Here is a 15987-nt window from a genome sequence, read left to right on the forward strand (position 1 = left end):
CAGTATCGATGTCATAGTCATTTCAGCTTTTAACAGTGCACAGATCCTGCTAGCACATGGCACATATTTGAAACACCCAGCAGCGGCATAGCTAGCTGCTTGGGTGCCTGGGTGGAGTGTACGTGCCATGTACAGGGGGTGGGGCAAGGGGCTTGTGGAGCGGGATAGGGCAGGGTGTGCCAGAATCCCAGTGCCTGAGCCCCATTCCACTCTGGGGCTCTGGAGGCCACTGTTGCTTTTTTGAGCACTGCAGAGCCTGCAAGGAGTCCACACACTGCCTCCCCCATAGCTGTTGAGCTGTTTAGGGGGAGGTGGCTGGCAGATGCAAGCCCCACACTGCCCAGTGCCCCCCACCCACACCCAAAGCTAAGGCGCTGACACCCAGGATATGTTTTAATAATTACTTAGGGTGTCATTGAACAGATTCAGATGAGTTAATGGCTGTGCATATGTGTGTGTGCCCACATGAGTGTGTTCACACACACACACACATACATATGAGAGAAAAGGGGAGAGGGAGAGAGAAGGGAAACCCAGGTAATTCATTTTTCTTGTCTTCTTTTCAAGGCATAGAATGTGTTTACTTCATTTTGACATTTCTCCCTCCAGTGAGATGGCAGCCATTTGGAGTATTATTCACACAGGTAGAAGCAAGGCTTCATGTTTCAAGCTGGGTTTCAAAAAATCCACATATGCTTTATTGATTGGGAATAAAGGGTGATGGGAAACAAAACTAGCCAAGCACAGCTGGCTCAGCAGCACTTGTCAGTGTGAGAAATTCAAAAATTATTCAAGAGCAAAAGTAATAGAACAATACAAAAAGAAGAAGAAAAATCAGGAAAACAAAGGGAAAGCTTACTTTGGGTGAGGGGATTCTTAAAGGCTGAAATCCTATACACATGTTCAATGGGACATACTGAATAGAAATGCATAAGGTTACACAGCATATATCAAGTACATCTCTAGTGTATCCCTTGTTTGAAACATGAGAAGCAAAAACACAGAGATATGCACAGTCACAGTGAGAAACTTGGCAAGTAATTAATAGTAGTGATAAACATATTGGATTTAGTTGGCATCAAAATTACTTAATGGTCAAGTGTCTCAAATGGGAATTATTTCAAAATCCATTATGGAATTAAGAGTCCTAATTTGTTCTGTTCCAAATGATGGTCGCACAGAAATCTTGAGTGGTAGCAAGAGTCCAGATCTAGGATAGCTCCAACTGGAGCTCAGGTTGGAGAGTCACATACAAGCACAGCAGACTCAAATGTTGCTTCAGCAACTGAAGCATAAATAAAGCAGCAACTGAGTATGGGTGGCTAGATCCAACTCCACAGAAGGAAGATCTATTAACCATTGGCTCCAATGACACCAGGGGAACTGTGGCTCTGTTATGACTTCCAGGCTGGAGTCCTTGGTCTCTGAAGATTATGCTAACAGAACACAAACTTATCATGTTGTGGAGATGTTTGGAAGATGGCCTCCCTGTACATTTGGCCATCTGTGGAAGTCACCTAGAGTTGATGTTGAGGCTAAAACCCTTCCCTACTCCATCTCCTCAGAGTTGATAACTTCACCCCTCAAATATTGCACAAACGAGAGTTGCCAAGGTTACAGTGGGCCATGATGTGGGCTGCGGGGGGAAATGTGGATGCTTTGCAATAAGCTTGGAAAACAAAGGTTGCCTAGGTGACAGTGGCCAATGCAGAAAATGAAAGGGGGAAGTTGTTTCTGCAAGTGGTGCTGGGAAGAAGGAGGAAGTGGGCAGAATGCCATGCGGCACTGAAAAAGAAGACATCTTCACCACGAGGCAGAGGCAGCATGGCTGATTCATCTGCTTGTGGGTCTGAGCTGGTTGCTCTTTGGAGGACAACAAATGACTCTCCTGTAATATGAATTCCCTGAACCCTTTCCATCTAGATGCAGGTTTAAATGTGTGTAAATAATCTATATTTCATCAAGACAATGCGGTCTCTGCTGTGCCTAATTTTTGACGGAAACACAAACCCTACATGAGTGCCTGGAACCCCCTGGAATCTTTATACCACTTGGCGGTGATTGGGTGTGGCATGAAACCATACCATCCCTTCTTAAATTGGTACATCACAAGTGACTAAAAGGCATATCTAATAGTCTATACATGACAGCCACTAAAACTGTTTGTTCCATTAGGGAATTATGGTCTGCCTACTGTTGGATGTATCTTCTCACAGCAGTCAAGTACCCCACTAAGATGAGACATTATCAAGACATGATAGCAAGAGAGGCACTTGTTGACACTATGTCACTAAACAATGTAATAGCTACTTAGTAAGCACACATTGTTCTTAAATAAAATAGTTATTGGCTACTCCTTGAGAAATGCTTTAATTTTAATCATCAGGACATTAAAAATATAAGGAATGTAAATTATAGCACATGTAGTTAACACACATACACCTTTCTTTGGGTCAATGTGGTTCCTGTTTCATGGAAACAATCAAGATATCCCAATCAAATTTATTCCAGTTAGAAATGTCATTTTAGTGAGAGAAAATAAGCCAGGTTTTCATGGTGGCTGGGTGGGGGAAAGTATTCATCTATCAAATGACACTTTCCAAAGCAGAACGCTCAGTCTACCTGAATATTGGTACATCTGAGTATTTCATTTCAACGTAGAGCCAAAATGAATGTTGAAATGTTGGCATTTCCTGTGGGATGAAATTTCCATTTATGGAGCTGTGTTAATATTCTGCATATGTTATATTGGAAATTGTCTGACATTTCCTTTTCTTTTCTTTTGGTAGGGAACATCCCTCTGGCAGCAAAGGAAACTTGTTAAGAGACCTTTTTTTGTATGTATAAGATTAGCATGTACTGATTCAAATATCAGGGACTGTAATAATTTTTGTTAAATATCTCATAGCATGATGTTTGGACATGCTGACATCTTTCAGAACATAAGGGAGAAGTTATTTCTGTTACATCACCAAGGGAATATATAATCTATGGATGGCAGGATGAACTCCAGAGTGGAGAGATGAATGTCAGTAGTGACAGTGGAAGAAAGGAAAAACAAGAATTTGTGTTTCAGGAAGCAAGATGGAGATAGGATGGAGAAGGAAAAGCCTAAAAAGAAAAGGGCAAAAAGCTAGGCTATAGACAAGACTTGCCACTCTGACTTAGGACATGCCATGGGAGGAAGGAAAAGGTGATTCCAGAGCTAGCCAACCCAGTGACAAATAATGGAGGGGAAGGGATAATTGAAGATCTGTTCAACAGTAGAATGGACTCTCTCGGGTTGTTGTGGACTCTCCTTCTTTGGAGATTTTAAAGCAGAGGTTGGATGGTCCTCTGTCATTGATGTTTTTAGCTGAGTTTCCTGCATTGCAGGGGGTTATGCTAGATTACCCTCAGGGTCCCATCCAACAGATCTCAAGAGGGCTCTGAGAATAAGAAAAGCTCCGAATTCATCCAAGTGGAGAGCTTACAAGGTGGTTTCTAATAGCAAGAGAACCCTGAGGCTCTGAAGACTCCTGTGATCTATGGGGGGAAAGTGGAAGATTTCACAATGTTGAATATAATGCAGAAGAAAACATTTCTATAATCAGCCAGTGTTAGGGATTGAATTTTCTGAAAATCATAATGTCAGACTTATCTGTACAGTATCCCCCCTCCCTTCTAAATCCCATTTCACTCCTTGATCTTGATGAGACTTGAGCTATTGGCTTTATTGGTTCCATTACAAATAACAACATTTATTTCATATTATATGCATTATTATGCACTTAATAATGGTGAGGATTCCAGTTTGGTCCACATTTTGGAGAGCACATATTCATTTCACCAGTCTTGGATCAGTGTGCAGATCAGGATGTTGAACTGTAGATCAAGCTGCACACTTGACAAACAGATCTTGAAAAAAACAAATGGCAAGGAAAAAATGCAGAAAAAATAGACTTGACTTTAAATTAGGCCATTCCGCATGTGCATTTTACTTTGTCCCTCTCCAGGTGCTTCACCAAACTTTAGCTCCTGAGAAAATGGAACTAGAAACCATTAACAAAATAGAAAAAAAAACAAAAATGCTTCAGAGGACAACAAGAGCCAATGCTCCAGTTTAGGCTTCTGAGAGACTATTCAGAGCATCAGTTACCATATGTCTTTGTAGTGCTACTGATTCTCCTCCCTGCACACAAAGAGGACAGTTTCATAAAATGAAAGCATATTTTGGAGTTGGCAAAAATTGAATTGCCGTGATCTTCATTTCAAAAGTGCCACTCTGAAACATGCCTCTGTTTCTAATAAAACAAAATTGCATTGCTATGTGAAAGTTCAAGTCTGAAACACTGCAACCCAGGTCTCGTTCAAGCGCAGCTCACCACAGATTGCTTTCAAAACCCAGAACAAAAATACTTTTCAGAATCATTACATGGTTCATGCAGCATGTAAAGTGGGAAATGAGTATTTTTAAAAACTCAAACATCCATGCCTAGAAATATGTCAATTTAGTACAAATGTTCTGTTGGGTAAGTACATTTTCATCTATTTCTGTGAAACAAATACCTTCAGCTATTGTTCATGTTGAAATCTGCCAAAAAGAACCCTATCATCCAAGCTCTCCGGGTTCACCTGTACTGAATGCAATAAAGGAACACCACCACAAAAGAGAAGAAAATGAAAAAGTGCCTCCGTCTAGCAGAGTACAATGGGCAAATGAATTGCAGTTAGAGCCACTGGGGGGGAGGGGCGGGGAGGCAGGCTACTCAGGGATGGGACATGTGGATACACACCATGCTGATTTTCCTATCCCACCCTTCCTTTGTAGCAACGTGAGATTAGCTAGATACCAGCTATGTGGCCAAACAGGAATGTTCTCCATATATGCCAGTTAGCTGGAATGTATGTTGTTGCTAATTATTGCATTTGTTAGCCGCGTTTCACACTATTGTATACTGCAGGCCATGGAAAGAATAGTCAGATGGGGTGCTGTGATTATCAGGTTAATTTGGTCTCTTTCAGCAGGAAATGAAGCAGGTACGAAGGAGATTTGATTCCATCTCAAAGCCATTGCCTGCAGCCCACTAATTTTATGCAACACCTTCTGCTTCTCCCTGTAATCATTTAGACAGTGAGGAAATGAGGCCGTGCCTGTAGCCTTCTTTCCCCAGCTGCTCATGTTATGTGACTTTTGATAGTGGCCTCCATTTTGTCCTCAGAATTCAGCCAAAGATGGGTTTGGCTGAAGTGGATGTACATAGGAAATGACACTCCTCGCCTTGCTTTGGTTTTATAATATCACCAACCTTGTAATTAATTTCTCTATGCTTGGCCTTCTGACTAGGGAGGTCATGAGGATCCAATAAGTTATTTCCTCCTCAGGAAGCTAGCTTGCAAAAATGGTTATTTTTGTTATGGTTGGAGCACTCCCCAATCAGCACCCCATGGAAACAACCACCCATCCCCAACTTGGACAGCCACTCCAGAGGGACCCCGACTGAAATGGATCTAGAAAATCAGTTTCCTTCCAAAGTGCCTGAGAATCTGGTTTGTGGCCACCTGCTCAAGAACCTTGCCCAAGAAGGGGCAAGTGAGATAATGTGAAAATTGATTTATAAACAGAACAACACTATGCTACAGGACTCCAGAGATAGGATCCCTCAACCAATTCAGAACTGCAAAACACAACAACAACAACGAAAAATGACACTTCCAGGATAAGCTAAAAACCTCAAGTGACATAACTTGTTCTCAAAAGGCAAATCCATTCAGGAAGGCCATTCTCCTAGGTCAACCTTCTAGATTGACTGCCATCATCCTTCCAGTTTAACTACCTACAGTATATCTTTGTTTGAATACCTGCTCAAATCTTCCAATCACTAGAAGTTTTCCCGACTTTACTCAATCCCTTTTTGTTCTGATGCCTTCTCATTGGTCATTTTTTTCAATTCCCCTTTACACACTTTCGGATTCCCTACCAGTCGTTCAAAGATCAGGTTTTAATTTTCTTTTGGTTTCTTCTTTGCTTGCTCTCCTCTCCCTGAGCACCCCTTGCAAGACTCTTTCAATATTATCTCTACTCACCCCATCCAGGCATTATCCAAGTGTATGCCAGGAACATGTTTAACCTGCTTCTAGACTTCAGGCTTGGTGAAGGATCAAGGTCTGTGATCCTCTTTTAACAAAGATTTGAAATTACTGTGGACATAGATGTCTACGCTCAGTGCCTGGGCCCCAGCTTTTTATACCTACTTACAAGTAGGTCTCACTGAATTTCGTGATTAATTCTTTTCTAATACAGTGGTGCCCCGCAAGACGAATGCCTCGCAAGACAAAAAACTCGCTAGACGAAAGGTTTTTTCATTCGCGATTTGTCTCGCAAGACGAATTCCCCTATGTGCTTGCTTCGCAAGACGAAAACGTCTCGCGACTTTGTTAAACCGTTTAAACCGTGCTTCGCAAGAAGAAAAATTCGTTAGACGGCAAAAATTGCGGAACGAATTAATTTCGTCTTGCGGGGCACCACTGTATAGGACTGGGGTGTGAATTAACTTCCCAACTTTCCATTTCTTGAACTGTGTAACAGAAACACTTTGCATTTTTGCTAAATGACAAATTCCCCTCTGTGCTTTTACGCTACAGTCATTTACAATGTGATCCACTTACAATTATGACAGGTTGTTCCTGTGTAGCCAGTTTCACCACAATCACAATGGAATGTTGTCCAGGATTGGGAGCATTCTCCTCCATGTTCACAGTAGTCTGGTAGACACCTGGGTGAGGAGGGTGAGAAAGGACAGTTCAGCAAGAGCAACAACAAAGGTATTAGTTGCTTTTAACCAGATTACATATGCAATGAAATGTGCAACATATTGCCCTTTGCATAACTTTTCCTAACCCACTATGTTTCCTATGACTACAAACATTGGTGCATAGATGGAAACCATTCCTAGGTTTTCTGCTTAGCTTAAAACAAAGGTGTTCAAAAGAATAGCTTGCACTGAACAGAATGAATTCAAAACCAAGTCAAAATTAACACCAAAAAAAGAGGTTAGCTTTGTGTTCTTTCTGTGTCTAGGCAACATAAAATGTATGTTTTATTCTGGCCTCTGATAAGGAGTAGTAATGTAAGATGAACAGAGATGCAAAACTTTCATCATGTTTTTCTGTTTGCACTGACATTTCAGGTGCTAAACTGAGTATCTGGCTATACTAGGTTCAAGGATATATGAGTAAAGAGAGCTATTAAAAATAAAAATAAAAAGAGAACGGGTTGTGAATAATATACTTTATGCTCTCCCCCTCACTCTCATCAGATTTTCTCCAGAGCTCTGATACCAAGTACTAGTGAAATGAAGAAAGCAACATGAACTGCAGTAAAGCACAGGAAGTCAACAGAAGTGGGAACAGTGGGTGGTGGACCCAACCTGAGAGCTCATTTCAAAGCCTTAGTTATGCGGACATAAATGCAGAATCAGCTTTGCTGGTACTCTTGAGGGCTAGGTTTCTCCTCAGACTAGAACTTAAAGCAGATTTTTCCCAGGTACTACACTTTAAATATTTATGAAATTTTATTGGGACAAAGAAAAAGTCTGTTTGGAGTTTTTCAGACTCTGGCTCACTCACTTGGGAGGAAGATCCAGTCTGAACTCCTGGCATCATTCCCATGTTAAAATGATATCACGTGACTCTGGGGCCCTGGTGATTAAGATCCTCTCCTGGAACATAGCAGGCTGGAGGGAAAAGGCCAATGACCCTGAAGACATTTGTTTTATCAAGTCATTTGACATCATCTTATCACAAGAAACCTGGGCTCACTATGAAATAAACTTGGAGGAATTCAATTCGTACTCCGTCCTAGCTCATAAATCCAACATCATGGGCCGATATAAAGCGGGACTAACCCTTCTCTGCACTCGGCAGCCTAATCTTGAAATCATTTCCCTCCAGCCATGAAATCATTTCCCTCCAGCCACATGACAACATTGCCCAGGCATTCTTATTGAGATATTCAAACTTGTTCTAATCATAATTAACGTTTATATCCCCCCTTGTCCTGACATGCAGACATTGATGAGCTATTGGAACCAACTCACATCATTTTTGGAAAAACTGGAGACCAAATTCCCCAACATTGATCTGCTAATTGCAGGTGATTTCAATGCAAGAGTGGGTAAAGACAATTTTGAGCTTGTGAGAGAGATGGGCTTCAACAATGAGGATCCCCTGCCCGAGCTTCTCTCTGTCATGTGACATTCCAGAGACACCCATATAAATGAAGCTGGAGTTTGCCTTGCCAAGTTGTGTGTGCATTTCGACAGAGTGATCCTGAATGGTTTATTACCAGGTGACCTGCTAGGAGAGTTCACGTTCATCTCCAGGAGATGAAATAGAGTGATCGACTACATCTTAGGCTCCTCTGCTCTAAACCTTTCAGGTGGGAGACCGCATTGAGAGCAATCACCTTCCTGTGATTCTATTAACTCCCGCTTCCCCATGCATCCTCTTCAAGAACCCCCTGCCAACAGAACTGATCCAGCTTGAGCCATGAACTTTATGGTGAGCAACCGCACCCATGGTGATTATTCATCTTTGACTCTGGCCACCAAATTTAACAATCCTGTGCTCACATCTGCATTGCCTCTAACTCCTGGTGCCAGCAAAGATTCCCTGCTTAGAGTCCCTTGGACCACAGACTCACTTCACAAACTTCTCCAGCTGTTCCAAACAGAGATCATGTTGGAACATAGAGCTTCTATAATTAACTCGGTAATCCCCCAAGAAGCTATTGAATGATTTGTAATCCTAATAACATCTCTGAATGAGTTTTCAAAACAACAATTCAAAGTGTGAAAACAACCGAAGGAGCCCTTTGCTGTGATCTGGTTTGATAAGGAATGCAGAGATCTCAAAGAACACATCCGGAATATCTTCTGACAACACCGTAAGGAAAAAGCCACTGCCCTACCCCCAGAATATTTCAAGTCTAAAAATTTACCGCAGCATCTTATTTTGGAAAAAGAGATCTGAACATACCAACAAACAATGGAAACATCTCCACTATGCCATAACCTCAAACAATGAAAGTTGATTCTCGTCCTTAGTTTCTGAGGCATTTAACATCAATCTCCTCTCCACCTATTTCGCCTAATGGTTGGTACCACTACTTTTCAAGTGCCTTGCATGAAGATCTTTCCAGTGGGACAGCTTGTCATCATGCAAATTGCATGCCCCTGAGTGGCCTCCAGTTTCATCAGATGAAATAAAAATGTTAATAGGGAAGTTAAAGCAAGGGGAAGCTGCTGGCCCAGATGGCATAGGTCCCAATGTTCTTAAACTAGACCCTGATGGTGGGCTTCCTTGCTGGCCAACCTATTCATAAGGGTAGATATGACTGGACTTATGCCAGAGGCATGGACCAGTGCAATCATTGTTCCAATATACAAAAAGGGAGCACACACATTACCATCCAACTACAGACCAATAAGCCTCCTCTCCACAGTGGAGAAGCTATATGTTAAACATCTTCTGGGAAAGCTTACCCAGTGGATGTCCCAATTTGCATTACCAGGCCCTGACCAGGTGGCTTTTTCCAGGGCAAAACCACCTTGGGTCATTGTGTCATTCCAGCTGCTCTGGAACAAACTGTCCAATTGAACATCAATGAAAGGTTACTCTTTCTCATCAGAAAACTACACACCTCCACATGCTGCCAGGTGAGATGCTCCCAATCAGGCAGGCTAACCCCCAAAACATTGCCAACAAAGGGGTAAAGCAGGGTTGCATCTTAGCCCCGTTTTATTCAACCTTTTCTTAAATGACCTTGCACCCTGTTTACATGGGGTAGATGGCCATTGCCTGAAGCTCAGCTCCATCCACGATCCCATATTACTATATGCCGATGGCACAGTCATCTTGTCTCACACAAGGGTTGGCTTGAAGTGGCTTCTGGGCCACTGCCAGAAATATTGTATAGCCAACAGACTGGAACTGAAAATTGCAAAATCTAAAGTGCTTGATTTCTCAAGATCTTAGAAGCCTCATAGGTGGGAGATCAGTGGAAACCCGTTGGAACAGGTTAATATAAATACCTAGGCATCCACTTCCAGTTTAATGTTTCCTGTAAGCTTGGACTTAATGGAGCAGATACTCTAGCTCTGGCTATCACCCGTTTCTTCTTTAGGGAATCAGTTTGTTCCATCTGCACTGAAGGTCTTTAACACCAAAGTAGCCCCAAAACTCCTGTATAGCATTCCATTATGGATTGGCACAGTTAGCCAATCGTTGGAACACACCCAATCCAAATTTCTGGAAAAAAATAGTGGGGCTGCCAAATTGTGTGCCATATACAGCCATGTGTCTGGAAACTGGAAAAAGGCTGCTGGAAACCAAAGCATGACTCACCATTATAACATTCTGGCTCTACCTACATTTCATATCCAATCCGTCTTCTTTAACTTTCCACATGCTGACAGAATCCCACCACTCCAAATGCCTAGCTTGCACTGAGAGCAAGATCAGAACCTGTGGCCTATCACTCGAGACACTGCTTATGCTCCCACAATTGAAAGCATTCCAGACATTCAAGTGCAGAATCCTAGAGACTGAATTCCAAACCCTTTGCACTGCTGCCAACAAAACCTGTTCCCCATTGAGGTTGGGAATTCTGCCCTTGTTTGGCCAGGACACTCCATATTTACACCAGCTTTATGATCCCCACCTACACAGAGATCTTTCCCTCGCGAGATTTCACGTCTTACCGTCTGCAGTTTTGCAAGGTAGATTCTCAAAATCTCCATAGATAGATGAAAGATACTGCCCTTGTGGCACAAAACAGGTTGAATCCATCACACATGTTCTATTTTATTGCCCATTTTATGCAAATATATATATATATGATAAGTATTTGGCCCTCTTATTGAAGGTGGGGATTAATCACACTGACTCTTCCAGGGTGTCTCATGTGTTGAACAATTGTAGTAATGGCATTGTGGAGAATGTGGCAAGATTTTTGAGTGACACTATGAAATTACGTCACCATGGGTCCTAAGGGCCATCTTCATACCTCATGATGTCTGGACAGTTAATCCTAAAGTATCTTGTACTATATTTCATTAATTGTGTTGTGTTCTGATCCATGTATACGATGCACTTTTTTAATGCCAATAAAGGAGATTGATTGATGATTGAATGTTATCAGAGTAGCAAGGATGAAGTGCCACTGCTCACAATAGATTGTACTGAGCTACATGGAGCTACGTTTGGTTTCCATGAAAAGCAACTTTGTAATTTGTCCTGCACAGCATCACATCAAGGTATTTTTCACTGCCCCCTGCAGTCCCTTTTCTCTCCCCACCCCATTCATTTTCAAAATGTAGGTTGAAATCTTTTTTTTTAAATGCCCTTAAGAAGGTTTTAACTTATTTTGTTTATTCAGAAACAAGCTGACTTTGTTTATGATTTTAGTCAGATAACTAACACTTCTTTTTTTTAAAAAAAGGAATTATGTGCTATGTGATTCTACTGAGGGACACAGTACTATAGTTAGCATTGTGAGGTTATTGTATCTAATTAGCTAACAATTATTTGTCTAATTACCTCGTAATTATTTATCAGAATTAGCCTAGCAGAGATATTATCCACACTAAACATATAATCAAGGGCTTGATATCCTGTCGTGCATTTGCTTTCACCACCTTTACTGTTTGTTACTCATGCAGAAGCAGGGCCAACTCCACGTATTTTTCTGCCTAAGCCAAAGGACAAGATGGTGTATATCCAGTCCACCCAAAATTCATGTGCAGAAGCCTAAAAGCCTGACAACTGAATTTTTCTTTTCACTAGCTTAGGAGGTGCAGGTCAGGAATACACAGCTCTATCCAATCCCTGCCTTTCATCATCTGCCACCTGAGGCTGCTACCTAATGGTAGTGCTGGCCCTGCCCAGAAATATAGCTTTGTTTAAAGCTATAGGTAAAATACAATTCCACACCTTGACAGGGAAAACTTTGATTATAAGTGAGATGAATAAGGATCTATTTATTCACATTGTTGAAAGGCATAACCCACAGTTAATATGTATCTCACTCTGTGTAGTATAGATATTGTGTGTGTGTATGCGTGTGTGTAGTCTTTTGTTTTGTGACCACTTGATCCTTAGAGGAAATGAAAAAATGATCTATACAAAAATAGTAAATCCAGATGAGTTTCTTATCTGGCAGGGCCAATAGTTTTGGAATACAAGTTCTCTCTCTCTCTCTCTCTCTCTCTCTCTCTCTCTCTCTCTCTCACACACACACACACACACACACACATATATATGAGATAACTTGTATTCCAAAACTTTTGGCCCTGCCTGATAAGAAACTTATCTGGATATACTGTTTCAGTATAGGTCATTTATATCCCCTGTGAATAAAATTAATAAAAATTATCTCACACAACACATATTGTATCAATTTATGTGTGTGATAGTGACAGCACAAACATGCTTGGGTTTTCAACCCCTCCACTGTGGCCTTGTAAAAATACACTGTTGTCCCTCACCGTCATTATCAGCAGTACTGTGGTATAGAGAAGTGTCTCGATGAAATTGCCTCTGTCTCAATTTACTTATGTCTTAGATTCTGTTTTATAAATTCTGCTTTCAGGCAGGAACTAGCTGCTGCTGGCATCGTCACCTCCTGGACACAGGCATCCAAGCTATGTCCAAGGACAAGTCCAAAGAGACAAAATGTGGATACTGGACTGTAGTTTGACAGTCCTGGATTCTTCCGGAGAGTTTATCTGGACAAATAAATGAGGAATGTCTCTGGTTGCTTGTGCTTTCTGGATAACAGTCCTATTTCTACAGTAGTAGCCTAGGAAGAGGGTGCTGGGAATTATAAAAGGAATAATCAAAACTATGGGGCCTTGCCCCATGGCATTATCCCTCTTTCTGTCCATGGAAGTTATCAGAGAAAGTGGCTTCCTGCTGCGGCTCCTTCCCCAGCTTGTTCTGGCTTGATTGCCTAATTTCACACTGTCCTTGCTCCTGACAAATAATAAACAAACTCTTGCCAGATAATTATCACAGAAGGAGTTCTCGGCTCTCTGAGAGCTGGCAATGCCATTTCTCAGTTTTATTATGCCTCCCTGTCAGGCATACTTGAGGAACAATCAGATAGGGAAACCCAGCCATCTCCAACTGCATGATCAAGCCTGTATATAAACAGGGCACTGCACAACAAAAGAACCTGGGCTACAAAAAAATGAATGCGTAATTTTAGTCTAGCTTATCTGAAGATTCCATTATAGGAACACAGGAAGTTGCCTTGGTCCATTCTCATGATGGTCTACACTGGCAGCTCTCCAGAGATTCAGCCAGGAGTTTTTCCCAGTCCTGCTTGGAGATGCATGAAAGCAGGGTGCAGATTTCAACAAATGCATTCTTCAAAATTCTCCAATAATTTGGGAGAGAAGTCAGAATAAGAAACTGGACGAGTTTTCGGAAAATTCTTGTCCAGGGAAACTGGTTCAGGTTCATTGTCTATGGTTCAGTCCCTGACATCTTCAGCTATACATACCAGTTCAGGCAACAGTATTGGATTAAAAAATGGCTGTGTAATCCTATGTATGCCTACTCACAATTAAATGGGTATTCCTGTATATGACTGTAGCATTGTTCATTGAATTGTGAAGTTGCCAGACATAAGTTGACTCACGTAAGGCAGCTCCATATGGTCATATGTCCATCCCATCCATCTCACTTGACAGTTGCAGGCCATGACAGCTTGTTTACTTGCCTGTGCTTCACTCAGGAACAGCCCATGCATAGCTCAAGGGAGCCATTCAGGCCCTTCCAGCATCAGGTTACCGTGTTACATTTAATTCCAAGGCAATCCACTGATCATGAGGGAGTGGTTATGCAAACAGTGTAAACTCTGAAAATTGTGTACTGTCAGGAAGGGAAAGGTGAGTGCACAATGAAAGTTCAGGATCCCCAAAGACAGGGTGTTAAAGGCAGTGAAGGAAGGAGTGCAAAGCAATGTCTTCTCTCGACAACTTTTTCTAGCTCACTGCAGGTTAATTATTCCAGGGCAAAGACAATATTAAATATTTGCTTCTTCAATCCCAGCAAGGGAATTTGATTTCACTATAAAACAAATAAAGTTGAAACACACAGGGCATAATTAGAACGAAGATTCTCCAGTTTCCATGGCCAGTTTTAAAGAAAAAAGAATTAATAAGTTGAGATCAGCTGTATCCCACAAATTAAATGTTAAAGAGCTTGCATGTGCAAAAACAACCCTCTGTTTTCATTTTCTCCTCTCCTTTTCATTTCTGTCTCTCTCTTTTCTTAGCCTGCAATAGGATGTAATTTCCCTCTGGTCTGCTTTCTATAATACAACACGAACAATTTTGAGCAGAAAATGCTAAGTCTGAAATTAAATTTCCAAGCATAGATTCAGGTTGGTTTAAGAACATCAGGGCAGGCAGAAAGGAGAATCATCTATTTAAAAGCAATCTCTGATTAGGAGTAGTGCTCTGCCAAAAATAATTTCCCTTTTTTGGTGTTTTGTTTGTTTGGTTGGTTGGTTTTGCATTATTCATCATTTAATGAGGAACAGCATGCACTTGAAAATTATCAAACCGGGGAGAAAGTTCAGTGACATTAACATGGGTGGGGACAGAGTTTTTGTCATGCTTTCCTTACTTCTGAAGTAGCCAATGGGTATCCTTTCTTTCACTCTGCACATCATCTCACTAGTGATCTGCACTCTACAGCCTTTGTGTCCAAAGTATATAATATATCTCATTTATGTTGGAAAGGTAGGGACTATTAACAATATACAAGTCTAGCTATCACATCCTGTCTTCATGTTTTGTCCCATTTAAGACCTTCTCTCTTGGAGTTCTGTTTGGATTGAACATCAGAGCAACAAATAGCTGGACCTGAATTGTTTTATCTGTATATATTGGAAAGTGTTTTGTCTGTCCATTTATTTGTTCTCTATAGGGTTAGCTGCTTCTCAATATATTGCCACCAAATATGACATAAGGGTTTGTGAGGTGGAGGTGGCAGACTTCATCACTGTTTGGATACTGGGAGCCATTTAGAATCAATGTGGTGATCCGAAATGTCAGTTTGACCTGACTTTGCCTATTTTTTGACATAGATTTGGCTGCCACTAAAATATTAAACTCAAAATGAAAGTCTGGGGTGGAGGTGGGGCGTCTTCATTGACATTTGGATGCCAGCTGCCATTCTGAATCAAGAGGGTAGACTAAGACAAGACTTTAGTGTTACTTCACCCAATTTATGGTGGGCCCGAACTAAAAAAATAAATAAAAATACACCATACATATACAAATCACAATTCTTTGGGTTTCTAAAAAATTCTGAGCAGCAGAAGGGAGTGAGTTATTTGAGAGTGGGTAAAAATAGGTCGCTGTTCAAGAACAATGGGAAAAACAATAAAAGCTATGAAAAGACATGGATAAGGAACGGGGGAATGAGGCAAATTACAATTACATGAGGACTGAGGGGATAAGCAATAGGTCGCAAACATCCCAATTCGGATTTTTACCTTTACAGTAAAGATGGATTATATTTCATTAACCATGTTACTACCCACCCACCCACCCCCTGCCTGTCTGTGACCTATGATCTTTGTACTTGAAACCAATGATGACAAACTAATAGGAAAGTAGTGAAACTTCCCAGAGCCATTTCCCCCAAAATTTGTCCTTCTGTATTTTCATCTATTTGCTGTTAATTGGTTTCACCTATATTTCCACATAGGCTGTGATGATAGCGTCCATCACCCAGTAATCCACCAAGTCCCTTTGAAACCTTCTGAAATTGCTTTTGTAAACTTAGTGCCTTTCCATAGAACCTGTGGTGCTTAAAATATCCGTTACGTGTTCATCAAAGTCATCCGTGTGCTCGACAGAAATTTCATTATCCTTATTGTGGTTTCTGGTAGAAAATAGAGAGATAAAATTCCTCTTCACTGAAAAGCTG

General features: G+C 41.2%; 1 protein-coding gene across 3 annotated transcripts in view; it reads right to left on the minus strand.

Annotated features, from left to right (window-relative positions):
- The window catches only part of CNTNAP5 (contactin associated protein family member 5), a 301511-nt gene that overhangs the window by 115568 nt on the left and 169956 nt on the right, over window positions 1–15987 (minus strand). For all 3 annotated transcript variants that reach the window (XR_014223512.1, XM_082238142.1, XM_082238141.1), the window contains one exon: window positions 6649–6755. Coding sequence is in view for 2 of the 3 variants with exons in the window: in XM_082238142.1 (XP_082094268.1) it covers window positions 6649–6755 (107 nt within the window). In the remaining variant the exon portion in view is untranslated. The remainder of the gene's footprint in view (window positions 1–6648; window positions 6756–15987) is intronic.

This window comes from Podarcis vaucheri (assembly GCF_965113315.1).
Source record: "Podarcis vaucheri genome assembly, chromosome: 1".
Classification (NCBI taxonomy): Eukaryota; Metazoa; Chordata; class Lepidosauria; order Squamata; family Lacertidae; genus Podarcis; species Podarcis vaucheri.